The sequence below is a fragment of the Ruditapes philippinarum genome, unplaced genomic scaffold, assembly GCF_026571515.1.
Source record: "Ruditapes philippinarum isolate M1 unplaced genomic scaffold, ASM2657151v2 ctg127_1_1_1_1, whole genome shotgun sequence".
Classification (NCBI taxonomy): domain Eukaryota; kingdom Metazoa; phylum Mollusca; class Bivalvia; order Venerida; family Veneridae; genus Ruditapes; species Ruditapes philippinarum.
The window spans coordinates 233,319-259,203 of NW_026863855.1; the positions used below are offsets into that span (position 1 = coordinate 233,319).

Genomic DNA, 25,885 nt, shown 5'->3' on the forward strand with positions numbered 1-25,885 from the left:
GCTATATAAAACTAATCATTAAACAGAACACGATTATGATTATTTAGAATGAATCGGAAAAAAGAGGTAAAGAGGTTCGTTGAAGCGACTATTTCGATTGTCAAAACCATAGGAGAAAATTATTTTTGGAATGTCGCTAAAAATAGATAACACTTGTGTGCTCCTTTATATAGATGAATATGACAAACGGAAACTAAGGACCCATTCATTATTTGTAATACTTATTGGAAAGGAATGATTAACAAATTAAAACACAGTCGGCAAAAAATCAAATGTACTTTTAATGATATTGGGAATAAACATCGTATTATAATATCAGAAATAACATTGGCTATATTCAAAGAATGGAATCCAATTATTTCAGCTTAGGTCATTTACTAGCACTTTTTTGCTGACATAAATCTAATGAACTGAAAGATTTATATTCATTTTTTCAAATGAATATTTTAAGAATACAAAACAGTCGAACGCGAAAAAGAAAAAATGGAACATATTTTAAAGACAAAAAAGATTGTAACTCAAAGTCTTAAATATTTTTTATCAGTATAAGATTTAAGGCAATTCTATTTTTAGGGTTTCTTTTTTCTTAATTGGAAGAAAAGATTTGTGATCAAAAATCAATTTTTCTACTTCTACAGCAATGGGTCGTAAATATCAATAAAATGGCATAACTAATGGTTCGACACAAGTGCAAATACAAATGTAACACAATTTTTAATACACTATAGTTTTTCATTTGAAGATTTATCACTTTAGATTTGAATGGCGATTTTTTAACCAAAATGGAACTTTGGCAATCTTGTGTTTAAATGCCTTTTTGCGAAATATCTCTGTTGGTTTTGTATCACATTTTTAAGTTTAGTTTTTATTTCGTAAGTGTTTTTTGGAGAATTCTGTCAAGAATATATTAAACGTAACAAGAGTTTGGAGGTTGAGGTTATTATCATATATCACACAATGGTAAGCAAGATTTGGAACACGATCTATCTAACAATTATTTAATGCATGGACTTTCTTTTTTTCCTTGCTTACTTGTTGTCTTAAATATATCACGAACTTATGAAACTGTGTTTCGCTTTTTAAGGTAATACGATTATCTTTAAAGTCAATAAAGAGCATTGTATCGTTAAACTTTCTGCTGGCCGAAATCATCTTATACGAGAAAAATTGCTTTACTTTGGGATGATTTCATTTAATTCGATATAAGGCGGTGTCTTCTCAGCTATGTTTTATACCAACAACGGACAGACTTATAAAGATATTTTATATTTATATACAGATATACACCATTTTTGATATAAATTAAAGAAAAAATAAGACGGATTTATTGATGATATTTTTAAAAACTTATGTTTTGTAAATGTAAATGTACTTCATATAGGACTTAAACGAAATTACCAAGATACATTTCAATATTTAAGTAATTGATAGAAAATTCATTTTAATAACATATACAATTTAGTGGTCATTCAAGGCTTAGGCATGTTCGTAGAAGTTAGTCATATTTCTCTGATTAAAATATCCATTGCAAAATTGACATGCAGCCTTTAAATAATTATTCCCAGCAGTTGAGACCATGTCTTATAGTTGATGCAAGTTATTGTGTTTCAAGTTTATTGATGGTTTACCAGATTCTTTTTCTATAATTCAAACATTTGTTTTGTCAAGCATATTAAACAGATTTATTTTACACAGGCATGCCATTGGTTTTTCTCTGATTATCATGCTTTCAGTCGTATAATATCACAATGCTTTTAAGTTTTACATGAACCTTTTTAGGATGTCAAAGTCGGTAAAACAGATTTTTGTAATGATAAAAATCAACGATACTGTTGTTTTTAAGTTGTACAACCGTCTTTCAAATCATACATATATAAATCATAATATGAGTTATTAATGAATATTAATATGACATCCGTTTTTGTTAATAATTATAGTTTGAGTTTGTCTATGCTTTCTCGCGGTGGAAGAAACAATGAAAACAAAAAGTCACCAAGCTGTTCCATTTTTTTTTGCAATTGCAATAAGTTAAGAACCCATATCTGTGTTATTAGATAATATCATCCCCTGGCAATACAATATTAAATATTGTGTCGGCTCTACCAGTTGCAAAATTCGTGTCAAATCGATCCTATCGAAAAGTCTACAAGTTGTCGACGCTCTGTCTAATTCCATATATTTTATATACATCTAAGGGCATATGGCTTCACAATCAGTATTTGTTTAATGTCAAAATACTCTGCCAACTCCAATTCAGCGTTCGAAAACAGTATCTCATGTAATATTCTCTTTCACTTGAAATAAAATGTAATCTAATTTGTCAAGGTGCATGAAATTAGTTTTTCCCAAAACATGTTATTTAACAAATCACTGGCAACTACATGCACAGTGGCTCAAAAATTGACAATAGGCTAGGCATTTTAGCCAAAAATAAGACCCAACCTCAAACAAATTCCTTCAGAAAAGATATTTGCATATTTGTTATCTACTATATATGTGTTGCTACAGAAAAAAAGTCCTCAAAAAAATAAAATGCTAAAAATGTCATGTTTTGAAATCATGTGTTTCCAATTAGAAAAATCTGTGAAATTAAATAACCCAGATATTCTACGCAAATATGATCATTGACAAAGTAACACATTAATACACAAACATGCTTTATTTAATCAAAAACACTTCAATCAATGTTGATTACATTCAAAAAGTCGCAACACTGCATAATCTATACATCATCATTTATACTGGTATAAAACATTACCCCACCCACTAATGATAAAATATTTTTTTTTACTTTTAGTCAGATTCCATTAAATATTCTTACAAGTTAGCTCTACCAAGAATAAAGTTGTATGAATCTATCTAAATTCATATTATAATTCAAAATTGCAATACATTTTACACGAATAATTATTATTTATATACATTGTATTTGCATTTCTGTTCTGAAAATCAATCCTTCAAGTAAATATCTTACCAATGCTAAATTTCACTTACTTTACCATGGAAGTTTTGTAAAAAAAATATAGTAAAAAGACATTTTAAAATAAAATGAATCTTCTGAATGTTAAGACACTGAAAAAACACAATGTTATTTCATCATTTTTGTCACCGAGGCCCAACTATCCATATAGTCTGACAACGCTACACATGTATATATACATATTGCCCTGCCCTTGTTCAATTCTCCACTTTTCGGCCGGTGCTATTGAAACCTTTAGCCTATACCCTTTTCACAGAGACACATTGTTTCGCATCTGTAAAATAAATGTTACAACATAATATGATAAATAAAAATGCGAACTGTGCATTCTGCTTTTATAATAAAACCACTTCATGTCAAACTGAAACTGTAGGTACTATGAAAAGCAAGATAGCATTGTGCTTTTAGATTTATATTTTTATATTTTATTATCTACAAATAATTCATACATTAATGAGACACGTTTAGCTTCAGCAAAAACTTGCCCCAGCTTTCTTCTTCAGAAAAAAAAGGTTTCATGTTATATTGTTATAACAAATTTAAAGCGTGTAAATTGCCTATCGGCTGAAAGAAGCGCTGACTGTGAAACATCATAATGTGCCATATAAGTAGGAAACACTGAACAAAACAGCACCTATACTGTCATACATATAACTAAATTGGAAGTTTTGGTCGAGTGATTAAGGTCACTGACTTCAAAACACTTGCTTCTTACGGTGTTGACGATGTAGGATGTAGGTTCGAGTCCTGCCGGGGTTTTGGAATCTATTATCAGACATAGCTATCCCAAACTGACTTATAGAATATTGGTGGCTCTATGCGCTAAAATTAATACCTATGTCACACTTTTTTCTTCACCAGTAAAGCTTGAAAGTTATTATATGACCTGTAAAGTGTTGATGTGACATAAAAACAAACAAACAAATCTCTGATCTTAGTAATTCCGAGAATGTAAGAAAACTGAATTCCCTTTAGAAAAGTTATATATGCAGTAGCACACAAAATTGAATCTGGTACACCAACTGTGTATTAAAGATATAGAGGGTTTTTCTTTGATTTACCTGTAAATTGCTTTTCAAAAATGCTGGATCTTTTCAAACATAACTCATTTAGCCTCTCCTAACTTGGATGTATGGACAATTCTTGCCACATCCAATCAACGTGTTGATTTATGTTCGCCAAAATATAAAAGGCTGGACTCTCGCTAAATATTGTCTTCTGCAATCAACCATCCCATACTATGTTTAGCCCTTCCTCTGAAAATAAGATATATAAAGTCCATAAATCATTATCAAAAAGATATTTAAAAAAGAAATAGTATTGAAATGATATAATATGATATAAAAGGGTAACGCCTAAGAAAATGTTGGTATGAGCAAACTCTTTTGTATGTGCATTTATTATAATCATGCTGTAAAACAATGATGTAAATTTGTGTTGATATATCAATTTCTGTTGTATTAACAAACCTGAAAGACACACAATTGTTTTGTTTTCATTCATTCAATAAGATATATCTACGTAAAAAGCCATTTTTCTCTCGCATCCCATTACCCCTTGTGTAGAAGTCCTGTGTCTATCCATCTTCTAACTAATTATACAACAATACAACAACTGTTCTATGATTGCTGACAACAACATGGAAAACATTACTTAAAATATACATACAACTGGTACTGGCATCATGAGGGTAGATTATCAAGCTACACAAAGTTGTAAAACAGAATCATTTTCAACAGATGAATGCCATATTTGTATATGATTATCAATAACTCTTTGTTTAAATATTTTTGGAAATAATTTACTATCTACGATATTATTTTCAAAAAAGTATTCGGATAAACCATACATATCTAGCATTTAATTAACATTTGATACCCATTTTTTTCCATTTCTATCAATCAGATAAACTTAATTCATATGTCATCCGTAAAATTTAATTAAAATATTCTTACGTATCAATTTATATACAATGGGAAACGGCCGAGTTCGTCGTATATACGAACATTGCTTGTATTGGCTCTAACATTTAAAATTATTTTACAATATTTCAAGTGAATACGCTCAATTATCTTTTGATTTGCTATAACCCATGCTCTCAGATGCATATGATATGATTGAGCCTACAAAAAAAATCAAATAATCGGCATAATAATTTGGGTTTTAAATCCATGTCTTCTGTTAAGAAGTAAAAATAATGTATAAAGTTCCAGTAACAACTTCCTCATTAATAGGTAATAGTTTTAGCTTGATTACACCCTATTGGGTGTAATATAACATGTAACATGCTTGAATATTATCATTTCGCTTAAAAATGCATTAAAATGTATTACAAAATACGTTTGTTTACATCAAGTAAACATATTATTTGTTTTAATTATGATTTCAACAATTCAAAAAACATGCCAACTTTTTGAAATAGTCAAATTTAACATTTTAAAAATATCCCTAGATTTTCGTGATTTTGGTCACAACACGCTTCCGTAGAATGAAAAAATTACATAACTTGTGCATACACATTTTTTTAAATACCCAGTAAGATGTGTGGTTAATTCTGTGTCATTTTAGATAATTGTACAAAAGGAAACAATGTAGAACAGTGAGTAAAAGATAAACTCTCTTTTAATGATTACTTCATTCAATATTGAGTTTAAAGTCGCGAAATTATATGACACATTTTGTCATCTGCATAATCGATTGATTGGTGGTCAATTAAATCTATCTAGTGACATATTTTTCCCTAATTTATACAGAAGAATATAAAAATGACTAAAATTACTCACCTTTGCACTTGGAATGCTGGAATTGAATTAACTTCAGATCTTTCAACGAAAATATAATAAACATGACGTCACCGAACGTGCATAAAATTAAATTATGGTGTAATTTAAGAGACACATTTAAATATCGATTTTTACTTAATCTTTATGATCGATTTTTCAGGATTCTGCAAGGAGATTTTTTGAGGACTTTTTTCTCAAAATGTAGATAATGTTTATCTTTTATTTAATCGTGAAAACAGTTGTGAAGGAATTAGTTTTACCTTAATTTCTATTATGACTGGCCTACAATAACATAACTATTAATCATGTTTATTCAATATTTTGTTGTAGTGGGAATTCATTTTTGTTAATCAGTTCAAAGATGCGAGGCAAAGATCTAATTCAAAATAATAATGAATGATATGAGTCAAATGTTGGTTTAAGAATTTCAACTTTGAATATTACACTTAAGCCGTTGCTATGGTGCGTGAATAGTAGTTTACACTTTCCATTACCGTCCATATATAGCAATTAAAAGTAATATATTATTTAATATATAGTGTCATTACAAGATGTTTGCAGTTACCAAACGACAATATCAATAAAAGGCGATAACGGTTATTTAAAATACAGTCATTTGTTTGTTCCCCCCATGGTTTCTGTTGTTTTCTACGCACATTTAACACATCTTTGGTCACATATCGGCAGATCATTCAACTTACCGTTTTTCCTAGATAACTAACCAGTAATTAACCAGTAATTTCTCTGCAAGTGGCCAACTCATGATATCAACAAGGTTGACTCAATAGCCCAGATCAATGTCACGGGGAAATTCGCCTCGTCCGTAGATTGAACAAGCGACTCCTGGGTCACTAACCCCGATGTTGTCTCTATTTCGTCTCGAAGGCTGTTTTCTTGATGCATTGGTATAGAATATGCAAACAATTAGTTATACCGATGATTAATATGTCTAGACTCATATATTACCTTGATTATAAGATTAAATGAATCATATAACCACATGTTTATGTTTAAATGTCAAACATCTCACCCCTCTTCTTTTTAGCAATAACATAAAAAAGACAGTTTTTAAAGTTAATAAGTATTTACTTTTATTTAGTTGCGTTGCTGTACATATCGCTTGGATTTGTAGGTCTTTTTTTAACGAAATAACTTAAATGTGTCTCAAAAGCATTCAGACATTTTTAAAATAAATAAACTTTATAGGAACTGTTAATATGACGAAAACTAAAGATAATAAAAGAAACTGACAATTTGACGAAAACTAAAGATAATAAATCATTTTCATTTATTGTTATCAATAGGAAACTAAATTGTCTGGAGAACAACTAAATCAGAATTGACGTTTAAATGTTGGTGCGTGCGATTATCATACAGATAAGAAAGTCAACAAAGAAAATTATTTTTGACTGTGAAAGTGTGTATGTTTAATATATTAAAAGTGTGTACTTTAAATTGTCTTAATTATAGAGTAAGTTTATTATCTTATCACATAGACTCTACAAAGGGTTCAATTGCATAACAGTTTAAAGTTTTGAAAACGTTTTTTATGGGGTATTTCGCTGAATCGACAAATAAATGAGCGTTTCATACATTTCGTAAAAGAAAATAACAAACAAGATTGGTTAATCTGAGAAAAGAATTACCAAGAAACAATAATCAAAGTATTTTCCTATAAGTAAATATGATTATATTCCAGTCTGTATTGTATAGAATATGCAAAAGTTGACATGGATGAAATATCTAATGCTGATAAATAAGACAAGATCAAGATAATGAGGCTTCTTAAAGACATTATATGACAGAGTAATGACGAAGCTATGCGATCTTGATTCATATCAACCTTGTTTCTGGAATTGAGTGAATGACCGAACTTTGTTTCCTGGTGGTGATTATTATTCTTTTCAGGACCTTATGTTGTCTTAGAAGAAAACAATATTAAATGGGAATGGTGATCTGTGTTGAACATAATTATTGTTATGTACTAAAATTGAGACATTTATGATACTGGTTGTTCTAAATGTCTGAGCTTGCAGATCTTTAGTGGCATATAACAAAATAGCAGTGTCATAGATGCTAGATATGTCTTATATTATAAATACTATAATATAATAATAATATCACATAGTTTACATAATCATATCACGTAACAAATTTGTTATCAAACAGGACAAGACTTGTGGACGTTTTATTTATTTAAATGCTTCACAGAACTAATTTCGATTACCGTTACAAATGCATGCTTAAATGAATCCATCCATCATCCATCCATCCATCCCTCCATCCATTTTTCTGCCATTTCGTAAAACCCCTGCTAGGGACCTATACTTCGCGCGTCACTAGTAAGATGGATAAAAAACAGGTATTGAGTCAGAATAAAATGTTTTTTTTTAAATTAAAACAGGTCTAGGTGTAAAATATTCTTAGAAATACTATACAGTCATTTTCATTATCACGAACAAAACAATTATCTTTGAATGTTGTCATTTCGAAATGTCTTAAGCAGAAGCATATGAGTCAAAAACGCTATACCATACAATTATCATTGCTGATTGCTTAAATGAGAGTTTCTGATTATGGTGGGATTTTAAGTACACATCAAAACATTTTAAACCATTAGTAATATAATTATTCATTAAACAGAACACGATTATGACGTTTTTAGAATGAATCGGATAAATAGGTAAAGAAGTTCGTTGAAGCGACTGATTCAATTGTCAAAACCATATGAGAAAATTAGTTTGGAATATTGCTGACTAAATTGATTACACTAGTATGCTCCTTTACATAGATGACGATGACAAACGGAAACTAAGGAACCATTCATTATTTGGAATACTTATTAGAAAGGAATGATTAACAAATTAAAACACCGTCGGCAAAAAATCAAATGTACTTTTAATGATATTGGGAATAAACATCGTATTATAATATCAGAAATAACATTGGCTACATGAACTAAGTTGTTCTAAATAATGACCAATAAAAAGTAAGATCATACCCAAGAAATAAACATCTGTATTTAAAGCAGTATCATGCCTAGACAATTGTTTATATTCTTTAGAAATTTCAAAAGTATTCAAAGTGAAATATTGTCAAGTGAAAAATGAAAGTACTTAACACAATGAAGAAAGAAGAAAGAAATAGGTCAAAATAAGCAAAAATAGCTCTAGATGATAAATACTGCAAAATCAGTCGAAAAATGTAAATTATTTTTTGCATTGTAAATGTCGTACTGTTCTAAAAATCTTAATATATTTTTGTCATGTTTGATTTATTGAATATATTGGCTCATCTGGAGGCATGACACTTTAAGGTTAGAATAAGGTAAACATTGTTTGTTTATAAAAACCTCCATTTAACGTAAACTATCTTTGTGCTTGTCTTCCTAAACCATTAAGAGTACACATCCAATAGGTCAGCTCTATGTTAAAGTTATATAGATAGAAAATATTTACCTTACTCTTACCTTTAAATTTTAATGTTTGATAAATTAGAGTGTATACGTAGCAGTGCACTTAGCAGAAAAACCTATGATTAAGAAACCATTTTGCTTGGAACAAAATATTATTATTGTCATTTTTGTTATTACTGTATAACAAAGTCCATCATGAATCGATGTTATTTAAGCGTGTTTTTTCTATAATGAAAAGTATATTCACTTTTCAGAAGTAATTACTATAGTTAAGAAGAGAAAAGAATTTATTGCATTTTATTCATGATTTACTTCTATTCGCTTTAACAGATATTCTGTGGGGAAAAATAAATAAACAGAAAAAAACCTGAAGCATTACATTATATTTTGTTAATAATTTAAACATATAAACATTTTATCTTTCTACAGGTATGTTAAATATTTAATATACATAAACATTCGTTGTAAATGATATGAAAACAAAACGTTACTTGTGTATTTATAACATTTTAGAAAACATCATAACGCCGCCGTTACAAAGCCTTATATGAACAAATCTATACAATGACTAAATTCTTAAAATGTAAAATATTCTAGAAGGGGCTCATATACAAGTAATACGTGTACCATATTCACATATTCAAAGAATGGAATCCAATTATTTCAGCTTAGATCATTTACTAGCACTTTTTGGCTGACATAAATCTAATGAACTGAAAGATTTATATTCAATTTTTCAAAGAAGAATGAATATTTTAAGAATACAAAACAGTCGAACGTGAAATAGAAACAATGGAACCTATTTAAAAAGACAAAAAAGGTTGTAACTCAAAGTCTTAAATATTTTAACAGTAAAAGATTTTAAGGCAATTCCATTTTTTAGTTTTTTTTCTTAATTGAAAGAAAAGATTTGTGATCAAATATCAGTTTTTCTACTTCTGCTGTCCTACTTCCATTTGCCGTAAATATCAATAAAATGGCATAAAAATGGTTCGACACAAGTGCAAATACAAATATTACACAATTTTTAATACACTGTAGTTTTTCATTTGAAAATTTATCACTTTAGATTTGAATGGAGATTTTTTAACCAAAATAGAACTTTGGCTATCTTGTTTTTAAATGCATTTTTGCAAAATATCTCTGTTGGTTATGTATACCATTTTTAAGTTTACGTTTTATTTTATGAAGTGTATTTTGGAGATTTCTGTCAAGAATATATTAAACGTAACAAGAGTTTGGAGGTTGAGGTTATTATAATATATCACACAATGTTAAGCAAGATTTGGAACACGATCTATCTAACAATTGTTTAATGCATGGACTTTCTTTCTTTCCTTGCTTCCTTGATGTCTTAAATATATCACGAACTTATGAAACTGTGATTCGCTTTTTAAGGATATACGATTATCTTTAAAGTCAATAAAGAGCAATGTATCGTTTAAACTTTCTGCTGGTCGGTAATCATCTATTACGAGAAAGGAAAAAAATTTTGGCTTTTTTTTTATTTAACTTTTGGGGAATTGATTTTCCCAATTTTTAAAATTTTTGGGAAAAAATATCAGGCGGCGTCTTCTCAGAAATGTTTTACACCAACAACGTACAGAGCTATAAAGATACTTTATATTTATATACAGATATACACCATTTTTGATATAAATTAAAGGAAAAATATAAAGACGGATTTATTGATGATATTTATAAAAACTAATGTTGTGTAAATGTAAATGTACTTCATATAGAACTTAAACGAAATTGCCAAGATACATTACAATATTTAAGAAGTTGATAGAAAATTCATTTCAATGACATATACAATTCATACAATTCAGTGGTCATTCATAAAGGCTTAGGCATGTTCGTAGAAGTAAGTCATATTTCTCTGATTAAAATAACCATTGCAGAATTGACATGCAGCCTTTGAAATATTATTCCCAGCAGTTAAGACCATATATTATATTTGACGAAGGTTATTGTGTTTCAAGATTATTGATGGTTTACCATATTCCTTTTATTTATAATTCAAACATTTGTTTTGTCAAGCATTTTAAACCGATTTATTTTACACAGGCATGACATTTGTGTTTCTCTGATTAACATGCTTTCAGTCTTATAATAATACAGTGCTTTTAAGTTTTACATGAACCTTTTTAGGATGTCAAAGTCGGTAAAACAAATTTTTGTTATGATAAAAATCAACGATACTGTTTTTTTAGTTGTACAACCGTCTTTCAAAACATGCATATATGAACCATAATATGAGTTATTAATGAATATTAATATAACATCCGTTTTCGTTAATAATTATAGTTCTTTCTCGCGGTGGAAGAAACAATGAAAACAAAAAGTCACCAAGTTGTTCCCATTTTTTTGCAATTGCAATAAGTTAAGAACTCATATCTGTATTATTTGATAATATCATCCCCTGACAATACAAGATTAAATAATGTGTCGGCTTTATCAGTTGCAAAATGCGTGTCAAATCGATCCTATCGAAAAGTCTACAAGTTGTTGAAACTCTGGCTAATTCCATATATTTCATATACATCTAAGGGCATATGGCTTCACGATCAGTATTTGTTTAATGTCAAAATTCACTGCCAACTCCAAGTCAGCGTTCGAAATATAGAAACAGTCTCTCATGTAATATTTTGTTTCAAATGAAATAAAAAAATGTAATTTGTCAGGGAGCATGAAATTAGTTTTTCCCAAAACATGTTATTAAACAAATCACTGGCAGCTACATGCACAGTTGCTCAAAAATTGACAATAACATAACTATTAATCATGTTCATTCAATAATTTGTTGTAATGGGAATTCATTTTTATTGATCAGTTGAAAGATGCACGACAATGATTTGATTCAAAATAAAAATGAATGTCTTGATATGAGTGAAATGTTGGTTTAAGAACTTCATCCCCTTTTATTATTATGCTAAAGCCGATGCTAGGGTGCGTGAAGTAGATTGTACTTTCCATTACCGGCCATTAACAACAATTAGAAGTAATAAATTATTTAATATATTGTATCATTACACCGTTTTCAAACATCTATTGCATGATAAAATAAAATTCTATAACTGTTATTGTAAATACACTTTTTTCTTTGTGATTTTTGCCTTTTTTTCTGTTGTCTTTTACGCACATTCAACACATCTTTGGTCACATCTCGGCAGGTGATCCTAGTTACCGACTTGCTTAGATAACTAACTAGTAATTAACCATTTGTTTTTTCCGCAAGTGACCCACTCATGATATCAGCGGTGATAGACAAATTACCATTTGACTCAATATTCGAGATACAATGTCACGGGAAAATTCGCCACGTCCGAAGTTCGAACCAGCAACTACTGGATCACTAACCCTATATTCTCCTTATCAAAATACGGAGATGGACCACTTGTTGCCATTTGTGAATATGCAGAAAAAACGACACTACAATATCGCTTGGATGTATTGATCATGTTTTGAACAAGATAACTCACATACGTGTCAAAGACGCTGGGATTTTTTAAAAAATGTTACTAAAATGAATTATAATGAATGTTTAGAAAAATAAATTTATTGACTATTCTAAAAGAACGCAGAAGCTGGTAATTTTATAAAAATAAAGATCATTTTCATTTATTAACCGGTCCTTGATTGGTATAAAACATATCGAATAAGACACCTGATATCGGATTAATTGAATTAATCTCTAAGGCATTCAGACATTTTTAAAAATAAACTTTATGGTCATTCTAAAAAGAACGCAGAAAATGATAATTTGACGGAAAACAAAGATAATGAATCATTTTTATTTATTGTTATCATTGGGAAACTAAATTGTCTGAAGATAAACTAATCAGAAATGACACCTCGGCATTTGTTTAAATACTGGCGCGTGCCATTATCACACAGACAAGAGAGTTATAAACAAAGAAAATTATTTATGACTGTTAAAAGTGTGTATGATTAATAATATTAAAATTGTATATTTTTGAATTGTTTTTATAATAATAGAGTAAGTGAATTATCAAAAATACTCTGCAAAGAGTTAAATTGCATATCAGTTTCAGAGTGTGTAAAATGTTGTTTTTAAATGGAGTATTTTGATGAGTCGAAAATTAGTAAGCGTTTCTTACTTTTTGGGAAAAAAATAACAAGAATGGATATTCTAATAAAGAATTACAAAGACACAATAAAGAAAGTATTGTCCGACAAAGTTACAGATGATAATATTCCAGTCTGTGTATTGTATCGAATATGCAAAAAATGACATGGATAAAATATCTACTGCTGATAAATCAGAAAGAATCAAGATAATGATGCTTTTTAAAGACATTATATGACAGAGTAATGACGAAGCTAGGCAATCTTGATTCATATCAGCCTTGTTTCTGGAATTGAGTGAATGACCGAACTTTGTTTCTTGGTGGTGATTATTGTTCTTTTAAGGACATTATGTTGTCTAAGATGAAAACAATATCAAATGTGAATGGTGATATGTGAATGAGATTTTCATAATACTAGTTGTCCTATATGTCTAAGCTTGCAGATTTTTAGTGGCAAATAATCATACATAAAGGCATTATTCAGATATGGTAGATATTTCTTATCTTCTACTTATAATAATCTAATCACGTAACAAACTGTGATCAAACAAGACAAAACTATTTGGATTTTTATTTATTTAATACTTCACTAAGCTTATTTCAATAACCGTTACAAATGTATGCTGAAATGAATCTATAATTCTAAATGCCTCATGCGATAACCTATTGTATACAATGTCGTAAGAACAAGTAAAGTATTCTTAGAAACTACTATACAGGCAAGTAATCACGAACAAAACAATTATTTTTAAATGATGTCATTTCGAAATGTCTTAGGCAAAAGCGTACAAGTGTTCTGTTTAATGATTGATTATATATAAGCCATTATTAAATCTGGGCTAAGAATGAATCGGATAAACGAGGTTCGTTCAGGCGACTGATTCGGTTGTCAAAACCATAGGAGAAAATGATTTTTGGATTGTCGCTTAAATAGATTACAATAGTATGCTCCATTACATAGGTGAAGATGTCCAACGTAAACTAAGGAATAACTTATTCTTAACTATAATTCTTTGGCATACTACAACTAATTTGTTGATATGAAGGGAATGATAAACTAATTAAAGCACCGTCGTCAAACTATCAAATGTACTTTGTATGATATATGGAATAAACATCGTATCGATATATCAGAAATTACATTGGCTACTTGAACTGAGTTGTTGAAAATAATAACTATAATAAGTAAAATAACCCCTAAAAATGTACCTAAGTTTAAAGAAGGATGTCTCAAGAATAATACTAATTTATTTGAAAAAAAAATTGCAATGAAAGTAATTTACACAATGCCATACGGTACTTAATGTCTAAGACCCCCCCCCCCCAAAAAAAAAAAAGAAAAAAAAAGAAAGAAAAAGGGGAAAAATATAGAAATAGGTCAAAGTATGCCCAAATAGCTCTTACTGAGTGAGTTAATCAGTAAAAATATGGTTATAAACACTGCAAAATCAGTCAAAAAATGTATTGAATTGTTAATATTTGTAAGATATTCTTAAAATCTTAAAATATTGTTTTCATGTTTGATTTTTCTTAATATTTTGGCTCATCTGGAACCATGCAGCTTTAAAGTGACAATTTGTTTAGAAAACCGTAGCTTAACTCAAAATATATGTATGAAACCAATCAGAGTACACTTCTAATAGGTCAGCGCTATGTTAAAGTTATATAAATAGACAATATTTACCTTACTCTAACCTGAACGAAGAGCTTTATTTGAATGTTTGATGAATTAGACGTGTATACGTAGAAGTACACCTAGCAGAAAAAACCTATGATTAAGAAACCATTTTGCCTGGAACAAATTATTATTATTGTCACCATTGTTATTACTGTATTTAGGGTCAAACAAAGTCATGGAGTCGATGTTATTTAAACATCTTTTTTCCTATATTATATACTAACACTGGAAAAAAAAATATTGTATTCACTAAGAAGAGAAAAAAATATTGCATTACATTCATGATATACTTCTATACGCTATACCAGACATTCTGTGGGGATAAATAAATAAACAGAAAAACGCTGAAAACGCATTATATTTTGTTAATAATTTCAACATTTAAACATTTCATCTGTCTACAGGTATGTAAAATATTTATTCACATTTAAACATTCGTTCTGATTTATGCACAACAAAACGTTACTTATCTATTTGTTTATTTCTTTATTTATACGATGACGGATTCAAATTTTACAATCATTTTCATGAAAATGTTATCAAAATGCAATAAACTGTTAAAAGATACGCTATCGTAACACATTTGTACCTTTACATACGGTTTAATGAAATATGTGCCGTGCATGTGAATCACAAAGATGTAAAACAACGCCTAAGTGTATCATATCTAATTAATCGCATACATATAATTATATATGTCTTTACTGAACCAGTTGATTTATGCATGCTTGATTTTTGAAGGATTTGCTGAATAAAGTCTACATCAAAAGAAATATCATCACATTGTCATTAAAAATAACAATATCAAATCGTTGTTATGAGCATACTGGACTGTTAAAGGAATTACTGAATGAAATCTACATAATTATCATCATCAAAAACGACAATAAAAGCCTAAAAGGTACTACTAGGAGGAAAGAGTTATATTTTAGGATACATCAAAATGCCACTGCTACTGATACAGGACCTTCATCAAAATTATGCTACTACCAATGATAATTGTGATCAACATTATGACCTTGTGATATCCAGAAATTGAATTTGATACACATGTCAAGTTTCTTTATATCAATTTATGATTGTTATCCATACTTGTAAATATTCTTTTTTGTATAATGTAAAAGCAACTGAAACAAATGTATTTATTAAATCATACGAATCGAAAAGTGTTATGTCTGGTTAGTTTCCAAACAACGTCAGCACTACTACATGACATGACTATGTCTGTCTTTTTAGCATTGTCGGTTAGCGAAAAATTCAATTAAATATATCATCCTGTAGTCAACGCTGTAGTGTATTGATATAAATATATAAAATGTAACACGCTGAGAACTTCAGGAAAAAATAAACTATAACTATTATAGAGGCAGTATCGGATAATATTACAATGATATAAATAGCCAATAGCGTCTTTTATCGAAACAGTTTTATTGGAGATGCATTGCGCTTTATTCCGGTACGAAAGACTGTATCTTTTAAAACGAAACAAGTTTGAAATTGTTCGGTATTATAGGTTTATAAACGTTTCAATGTTATAGTTAACGGATAGTGGAAGCGGGTAGGAAATGTGACTGGTAGTATCACACGACAAGAAATTGCGAGAGAAATGGACAAAAGTTTATTTTAAAAAAACAAAGATTTAATAAAAATGTTGATTGTAATGTGTTTAAGTTAAATTGTTAATTTTGAAAATAAGTGTAAGAACACGACAAAAAAAATCAAACAAATGTCGTAAAAACTCACGAGTGTCAAATTGTTAAGTAAAACATAGACATATCAAAGAATTTTTATCTTGAATTGTCGTATGCAAGTATTTGTGTAAAAGTTTGCAAAATAACGAAAACGATAACATAAAATAATACTACCAATATTAAATCAAAAACAAGTATAAAGGCGTGCGTGTTTTATCTTCGACAGGATTAATTAAGACAAATACTACGAGGCAAAAGCCGCTTGATAAATGAATAGCTGGCTTATCAGTATGAAACATACCTGAATGGGTTCAAAGCTTTAACTTTAAAGTTTAATTGTTTAATCTAACATTCTATGGTTTGCCGAATACAATTCTTTGATTGTGCAAAAAATGATAGTAGATAGTAAGGGTTGCTAATGTAGTTTAAGAAAGAATGCAAATATTTACAAGCTATTGTGGCTTGTCAGTTGCTACTATAGACGAGTGTCTTGAGGTGCACTAAAATATATGGTTACTTGGTTTGGATTGAAGAACAGGAATTTAGTTAGTAGAGTCACTATATAATTTTAAAAAATAGGAGACGAACAATTTAAGCAATGGAAGGGCTGTGTAGGGACAGATATACGGAATTACCAGTGACTTTGTTCAGATTGGTGACATGCTCTATGTGCTATAAATATATTTTCAATTACGGGAGTGACCTTCAACCACATTCCCAACAGCCCTGGACTCTTGTGTCGTTAACAGACAGTGAAGTTTATACACAGAATCTATCCATTGTTGCTGACATCAGAAATGCAACTTCAAGAAATTTAATATGTCATTCTTTGACAGAAGAAGAATGTACCAAATGGACTGACTGCTGCTATGCGTCGATATCGTGCTGTGATGAACAATTAAGCTCATCGAAAAGGAATAATTCATATAAAAATTATTGTCCGCGCACTTGGGACGGTTACAGGTGCTTCAAAGACACTGAACCTGGAAGCAGAACGTATTTCTCGTGTCCGAGTTATGTTGCACATAGTGATGTGTCGAGTAAGTACGTTTGATAAAACCTGCAAATGTCTTTGGTAAAATGTAAGATTGGTAATGAATTATAACGAATTCTGCACCTGGTCTTATATCTAATTTCAAAGCGACTTGAATTGAATATAAGAAATGGCATCCACAACATAGAGGAAATGCAAATGTATTGCAATTTATGGTTATAATTACGTTGCGATATTCAAGACGTATTAGGTAGTAATATTATGGGAAGTCTGGCTTGTTTAAAAAACCAGTGCAATGTATATCGTTTAATCTACAAAATTGTGATATAATTATTATAACTTCACTGATATAGTTATAAAGTATGATGTTTTCTTAACCATAATTTGCATTTACAAATTGTATTAAGAAGTTATAAGAATATCTTATCAATTTTGGAATGCTAAATACATTAAAAAATATTTGAGACATAAAAAGAAATAAACAAACAATAAACACAACTATCAAAATCAAAAACTAATTATTATTTAGTTATTCAAAATTAAAACTCATTTTTAATATACCATATTGCAAACGAAATTGATTTACAGCACTTTATTTTGCCCGCCGAACACATTTGATATACACTTCATTTGTAGTAACTAATGTTGTGGAATTATTATTTTTACTGTTGTGTTTTATGCCAAAAATGCCTTACTTTCTTGGAAAAAGAAGACAAACGAAAAAGACATATGCAAATATTGTTAAATAAATAAATAACAGAAGGAACGAACGAACGTACGAGCGAACGAACAAACAAATAAGTGTTAATTTTGCTCTGTTTTTCCTATTATGCGCGCACAATGCAGCAAACCTTTTGTACTTCTTCACTGCAATCTGGTATTTCAGCCCTTAGCGGTTGCCGCTAGCACAAATAGATGAATATATTTGATAGTTAAAATACAATTTGTAGTTTGGTTTATATCCTTCAAATGTTTTCTAGATTGTTATAAATCGCAGCTGTCTTATGTATGCGATGTTTGTTGATAATACTTAAGTATAATCTACAGCCTAGACAAATGGGAACGCACTCTATAAATTTTAATGTGAAGAAGTGTGCAGTAATTGTGTTTAAGAAATCAAATTAATTGAAACCGTTTTGGTATTTATACAGAAGCTACTGATTATTTCAGCTTATCACTTTTATAAGCAGTTGCTTCAATAGGTAGTAATTATGTGTTTTGAATTAAATGAATGAATGAATGAATGAATGATTTTATTAATGAATGAATGAATTAATTAATTAATGAGTGAACAAAGAAAACGAATAAAAATGTCAATTTCAACATATCAGTATATTCAAAATAAAATCAGAAATATACAGCAATTAAAAATGATTTAGTGAGAAGAATCACACTATGAAAATTTTCATTTTTTATAAATGGTTTAAAACAATACATGACCGTTAGTAATTAGTAGAATGTATGAAAAAGATATAAAGTAAAGTCTGATACATTTGAGTGTTCAAGCGCAAACGTATCGCCAATGTTACACAAAACAATTAATTTTATCTTATATTATTTCTTTGCAGCAATTTACGCTCTTTGTAAAAACATCTCTATAGATGATTTTAAGAAATTGTAATTTCTTTTATATTCATTGTACATTTTGAAATTTAGCGTATAGTTGACCATTCACACTTTTTCACATCAACTTTGTATACTGGAAAAAGATGCAAACATGTATTGGAAGATGTTGCGTGTTGCGTTTTTTACATATTCGAATTTTCGACAGATTTTTCTTTTCGCAGGAAAAAAAATCATTGTTAGCACATTGGTTATTTTAAGAGATCTTGGCAGCTTTTATTACCCTGGTGGTTAGGCTAGTTATCCATGGTAATAAAACCAACAGAAAACAGTCATAAAAGAGATTACCGCTTCTTGAAATAGAAAAGTTATAATATGAAATGAAATAAAATCATATTGATTGACAGGTTATAGATGAACAGTTTTGTTATCTGCTTCTGTATGATTATAACACTATGGTTTATGCTTTTGTAAAAACATTACATTCATATTGCACATACATATAGTAAAATTGGATGTTACATAAAAGTTTATGTTGAAAGTTTATTCGAAAAGATTACAATATAGACGAACCTGTCAGGCCAGACATTAAATTTACCATCGCTTTTTTATCTTTACAATTTCGTGAAAACAGAAAGATTATTATTAAACAGAATTTCGTGTTAAAGATTTTTGATATAACCGGAGTTGGCATTAACCGTATCAACGCTTAAATGATGTAGACACACTTATCTTTTTTATCAGTCTAAGCATTGCTAGTGATCTGTTTTGTTAGAACTTATGGTAGAAAATTAGCTGATTCATTTACGTGTAGAAAAAAGGTGTTTCATTTCGGGAATAGACAATTTGTAGTGACTGCAAACGAAACCAATTCTGTTCGAATCTAACGAAACCGAATATCGTCTCATCATTAGACAGAACCAACAAAAGGTTTACTTTGAAAAAAAAATTACGACGATTTTCCCCAAAGCAAGCGTATACTGTGATTTAAAGCATATTTCTCAGAATTTCAGTCAATGGTTGCTGTTCATTTCATGCAGCACATAAAAGCTCTTGAAGCATTTATTTGGCCACGTTTTTTAACACCTGTAGTATTGACAAGGCAGAATAGTACACGCTTGACAGTAACAGTAAACTTTCAAAAGATATTTTGTAAATATATTCAACTGAATCAATGAACACACATACCTTTTTAGAAACTTTTTTAACATTTTTCTTGATGACACAGTGCATACCGTTCATACATATGTAATCATACAGTACTTTGTGGTTCTAATGGTTTAAATCATGAAACATTTAACAGACTTACACTTTAAAGTTCTGCATATGTAATTATCAAGTAGTTTTGGTTTTGAATTGGATTAAAATTATTTAAAAAAAATAGACAAAAGTAAGTTTAATTTCTCCTGCTTTTCACTGCTATTAAAAGAGACTATCTACATGTAAAACTTATCTAACTTAATTTCCCCCATTGCTGGATCATAACAAAATATGACGAATGAAACTTTAATATAAAATTAGTATAAATATATGACATTTGATATACACTAAATGCATTCTAAATTATCTTATCGGCATTTGTTATCGTCGATGGTATTCCGAATTCATTGCAATTGCAACAGATAACGTAAAACTCGATGCATAAATTCATTATTTTTTACACAAGTATGTGTTAGATATATCTGAAAAATGTCGCTGATTGTATCATATATTTAAACATCTAATATGTTATCTTGTAGAAATGTTATAGAAATCTTTTGATTTAATACATTTTATCTTCATTAAAGCCCGCCGATTTTCTTTGAAAATAAGTACGTGTTTAATATTAGCCTGCAATATATCTAATGGCGTCCTAATCTTAAAAACATTAGACAGAAATGATTTTGTTCCATTTCAGAATTCGGTCAAGCAATAAAGGGTGTAAAGACAATATCTGGCGTGTTGATTTTCTTTTATTGAATTATATTATGATGACACAAATAGAAAAAAGTCATATTAAATGTGTAACAGAAGTGAAAACAAAATTGTTTGTAATTGATTTAAGGAGATTGTACACGTATAAGTGCTGTAATAATAGATTTGCATTTACACATTTATATATCCAGGGCCGGAAAGCAAATCAAATAGTTTAAATCAGCCCGCCTCCAGATTTCTGCTAATTTAATAAAAAAAATGAAAAAGTATAAAAAAAATGTGAAGTGAACAATAAGAATGATATACATGTACATATTGCAAACGGCACTTACAATCCATGTAATTTACCGAAAAAAAAGAGTAAAAAATACTGCAAAATCGGTCATTAATGGCACATTACAAGTTTGATTTTTCTTGCAGTATTTGATCTAATCTGGAGGCAAGCAGCTTTAAATATATATCCTATCATATTGCAAGAATGTGCGAATGTATTTGCTAAGTTTATTACAACATTGTTATACCTGTTATGCATTTCTAAAGAATGATATACGCTTAAAATCGTATTGATAGGATTCAAATAATTTGCATTGCTCAAGTTTCGTATCTATGCAAAAATAAGACATTCTAAAACAAGAATAGTTTGGCGTTATTTGTGCCATTTGACATTTAAAGTTAGACATTTGTCCTCAGTATTCCGAACATTAACAAAATGGACACACGCAGTCGGGAATGTTATAGTGGCGATTCATTAAACCTAATTTATTGCTCCTCTTAATTCCGATTTAAAGATCACATCCGTTCCCGTCTAATGCATTCAAAGCTATTTCGAAAGCAATCTGTATTGCAAGATGGATTTATCCACTATTGACCTCTCATCTATTTCTCCAACAACCAGATGGATTTATTTTATTTCCAACTGAATCATTATAGCCCTTTTATAAATTGTTAAAAAGAACGATTCTAATGTGATTTCTTTTAATGCTCGAACCGTTGTTTAACTGAGGTATACAAAATATAGCCATTATGCCCTGTGAAATAAACGAATGGTAAAAACATGCTACTGGAGAATTAATACTCGAGCGTTAACTCTGCATGATAAAATATTTGGATTACCGGCTAAAGAATTTCAGACATTCTTAATATATATTACATTTTCTTGTTTTCCCAGTTGTATTATTTAATAATTCAATGAATAAATAAGGAAATACAACGTACTGCTAAATTATACTCGCCAAATTGACGTTACTAAATGTACATGCATATACATGTATTCTTTAAATCGACATTTGTCCAGAAAAAATATTTTATAGCTCTTTAAACAGCAGATGTTTCATCTTATCCCTACAAAGAAAGTCAATACAGTTTTTTATTGAACTGTTTTTCACAATTTAAAAATACTGTATAACAGTGTATTATTCCAGGCGAAGTCGCACAAATGTAGGCGATAACCGCGATATGAATGCTTCTTTTCTTTAATTTTAAATTGCTAATAAAGATATTGACGCTGTGATAAAACAAATATTACATAATAATTAACTATCTAAATATGTTCTCATGACACATATTATACAAATATGGACTTTTTAGCTGTTGAATATGATGTGCTATGTACTGAAAAAAAATATTGACCGAGGCGACAGCCGAGGTCAATATTAATTTTTCAGTACATATCACATCATATTCAACAGCTAAAAAGTACATATCTGTTTTATTACATAATTTATAAATAGCTTTTATATGGCTTATCACATCTGCCATTGCATACTGATGCTAATCCCTATTGTTCTTAAAAATGTAAAACGGTAACTAAAATAGACTAATTTGACTCTAAAGTACACCCCACACAACGTTTTTTCAAAATAATAACATCAAAATTGGCATGACGTCACGTCAAAGTTTCGCATCTTTTAGGGATTTCCAGAAAATCTATTTTTAGAAATAAAAAATCGGTGAATATACTCTGAAAATCTATTTTTAGGGAAAAAACAGTGAATATTATACAAATATGGACTTTTTAGCTGTTGAATATGATGTCATATGTACTGAAACAATTTATATTGACCGAGGCCATAGCCGAGGTTAATATTAATATTTCATTACATATCACATCATATTCAACAGCTAAAAAGTACATATCTGTTTTATTATATAATCTATAAATATCGTTTATATGGCTTATCACATCTGCCATTGCATACGACGGAAATCATTATTTTTCAGCTTGTCTACTGTTTCCATAATTTGGCCCTTTCCATTGGCATGCTAATCCCTATGTTTTTTAAAAATGAAAAACGGTAACTAAAATAGACTAATTTGACTCTTATGTACACCCAACTCAACGTTTCTTCAGAATAATAACAACAAACTTGGCGTGACGTCACGTCAAAGTCTCGCGTCTTTTAGGGATTTCCAAAAAATCTATTTTTAGAAGAAAAACCGGTGAATATACTCTGAAAATCTATTTTTAGGAAAAAAATACACAGTGATATCATACTCTGACATTCTGACCAAGCTGTCTTATTCTATTTTACACACAAAATTGTGTGAAAATATGTCTAAGCCATAATCAGGGATAAGAGGCATTTCAAAGCTATATTATTAGATTATATAATACATTCTGATATTGACCTGTTATTTTTTTTACAAAAAGTTGCTTGTTAGCCAACCAGGGAAAGGCATTTCAAAGTTATTTATAGATTATATAATAATTATAATTATGCTATTGAAGCAAACATGAAGCAACCGAAGGTAAATGACACAAAACTGAAATGCTTGTAGTGCTTTGGTCCAATTATAACGCTTGATCGGAAATAAAACTTTTGTGAAGTCTACTAAATACAGTCAAACGTTACCTTATAAGGCTTCAAATCTTGTTTGTCATTTCATTAAATTAATCTGTAGGTCATAACTCATCTTTCTGGAAAAAACAATGTTAATCAGAATTTCTATTTTACTCCTTCCTGTAAAAGATAAGGCAATATGGTTTCTATATTTTCAGAAATGGCGTTTAAAGATTGTAATGAAAATGGAACTTGGTGGGTTGATCCAACATCAGGGGCGGAATGGACGAATTATTCATCTTGTGTTCCAAAAGATGTAAGTAGATATGCATGAAAAAACAATTTGTTTGACGTTTGTTATTTTTTGTATTCCTGTTTAAGTTACTTAAATGTTTGTTGGCTTTAGGGCTTCTGGTTTACTATATTTTCTTTCTACGATGTTCTTTTAGAACAACGCTATCAAATTTGGACTTCTTTTATTTTATATTATATTTCACTTTTGTGTCTTTGGCTGACATACCTTTGCATATATTTAATCCCCACTTTTGAACAATAATACCATATAATAATATTTTATGGGTACATGTATTTCAAAGAACGCGCGTGTAAATCTTGGCACTCATAAAATTATTAATCAGCATCTCAGTGTTCTTCTGGTTTAGATACGCTTTATTTACTCAAATGCACTTAAAACAAATTTCCATATAGTCTTTTTTGTAAGATATTTGCCAGACCAACGTGTGTTATTTAATATTACTAAATAATATTAAATATAAAGGTAACTGTTATAGTTACTATTCTTTGTTTCATATTTCAAACATTGTTTTTATAAGAAATATACGATTGTTTTAGCTTAGTCATTAATTTAGACAATTCATGACACAAAGATTTTAGATATTGAAACACAAACTAGCTAATTGGCAATTTGCGTACTATTTATGTATGCATAACAATAAAAATCCAACGAATGATGATTCACTTTTTAAGTATAGAATAATATTTTTTTTAATAAAGTTACATTTTATATTCGACAAAAAATTATTTAGTATGTTTCGCTCTTTTTTTAGAATCACAATGTGATAATTTATGTTTCACTGGCAAGCAACATTGTCAGCTTGGCCATGCTGATACCAGCGTGTGTTATTTTCATAGCAATTAGGTAAGTTTAACCAAGTATGATACAGAGTTTGACTTTATGTTCAGCATAATACTTGTACTCTCATTTCATGCTTGGATTTGATGAGATACAATAATGATATGTATAGTATGTCTGATACAAGTTATATTCAATTTGAACTTATTCGCTTTTAACCTTGTGTTAATGTGTAAGGTGAATTAAATTGCTTCTCCAAAAAGAGAGGGATGAAACAAATGAACATTTACATGATGTCAAATGTCAAACCAAAGTTTGTCCACCGGTTTAAGTTGTCTAACCCTCAGGGGGAGGTCCGATGACTATATTTTGATCTCAGATGACTGTATATAATTCTATATAATGCTGCTTTTAAATCACATTTGTCCGTTCTCAATGAAACAGTGAAGTCGTCTTCGATTAATATTTCGACAGGTATTGAATTGAGCTAATTAATTTTGCATCCTAGATTTTTATCTCATATACATTTTGACCATATTTTTATTTTACCTGTTTCTTGTTTCAGACAATTACGTGTACAGAAAAGAATAAAGCTTCATATCAACCTGTTTCTCTCATTTGTCCTACACTGTCTTGTCCTGATACTGTGGGATACAATAGTCTATCGTGACAGGCTTCAGAACGAAAAACATGACACAATCATGCATCGAAATTCGGTAATTGATTCCAAAGTTTTATTAATAGCTGATCATTTAGACTTTAAATACATCCTTGAAACATCGGTTAATTGAGTTAATATTCTATCATGATTATAATATCTATGTAGGTTGTTCTTTGATTAAGACTTTTCTGAATCGTGTCTTTGGAGCTCCGCCTTTAGAAGAGAATATCTAAATCATA

The 25,885-nt window shown here is 29.5% G+C and overlaps 1 protein-coding gene across 9 annotated transcripts in view; it reads left to right on the forward strand.

The window, feature by feature from the left end:
• Positions 1–25,885, forward strand: part of LOC132723536 (calcitonin gene-related peptide type 1 receptor-like) — a 131,845-nt gene that overhangs the window by 100,068 nt on the left and 5,892 nt on the right. For 8 of the 9 annotated variants that reach the window (XM_060708274.1, XM_060708276.1, XM_060708267.1 and 5 more), the window contains exons 2-4: positions 24,111–24,208; positions 24,960–25,051; positions 25,551–25,701. In XM_060708274.1, coding sequence (XP_060564257.1) covers positions 24,111–24,208; positions 24,960–25,051; positions 25,551–25,701 — 341 coding nt within the window. Of the gene's footprint in view, positions 1–16,491; positions 17,682–24,110; positions 24,209–24,959; positions 25,052–25,550; positions 25,702–25,885 lie in introns of those variants that run through there. The other variant, XM_060708271.1, reaches the window with a different exon arrangement.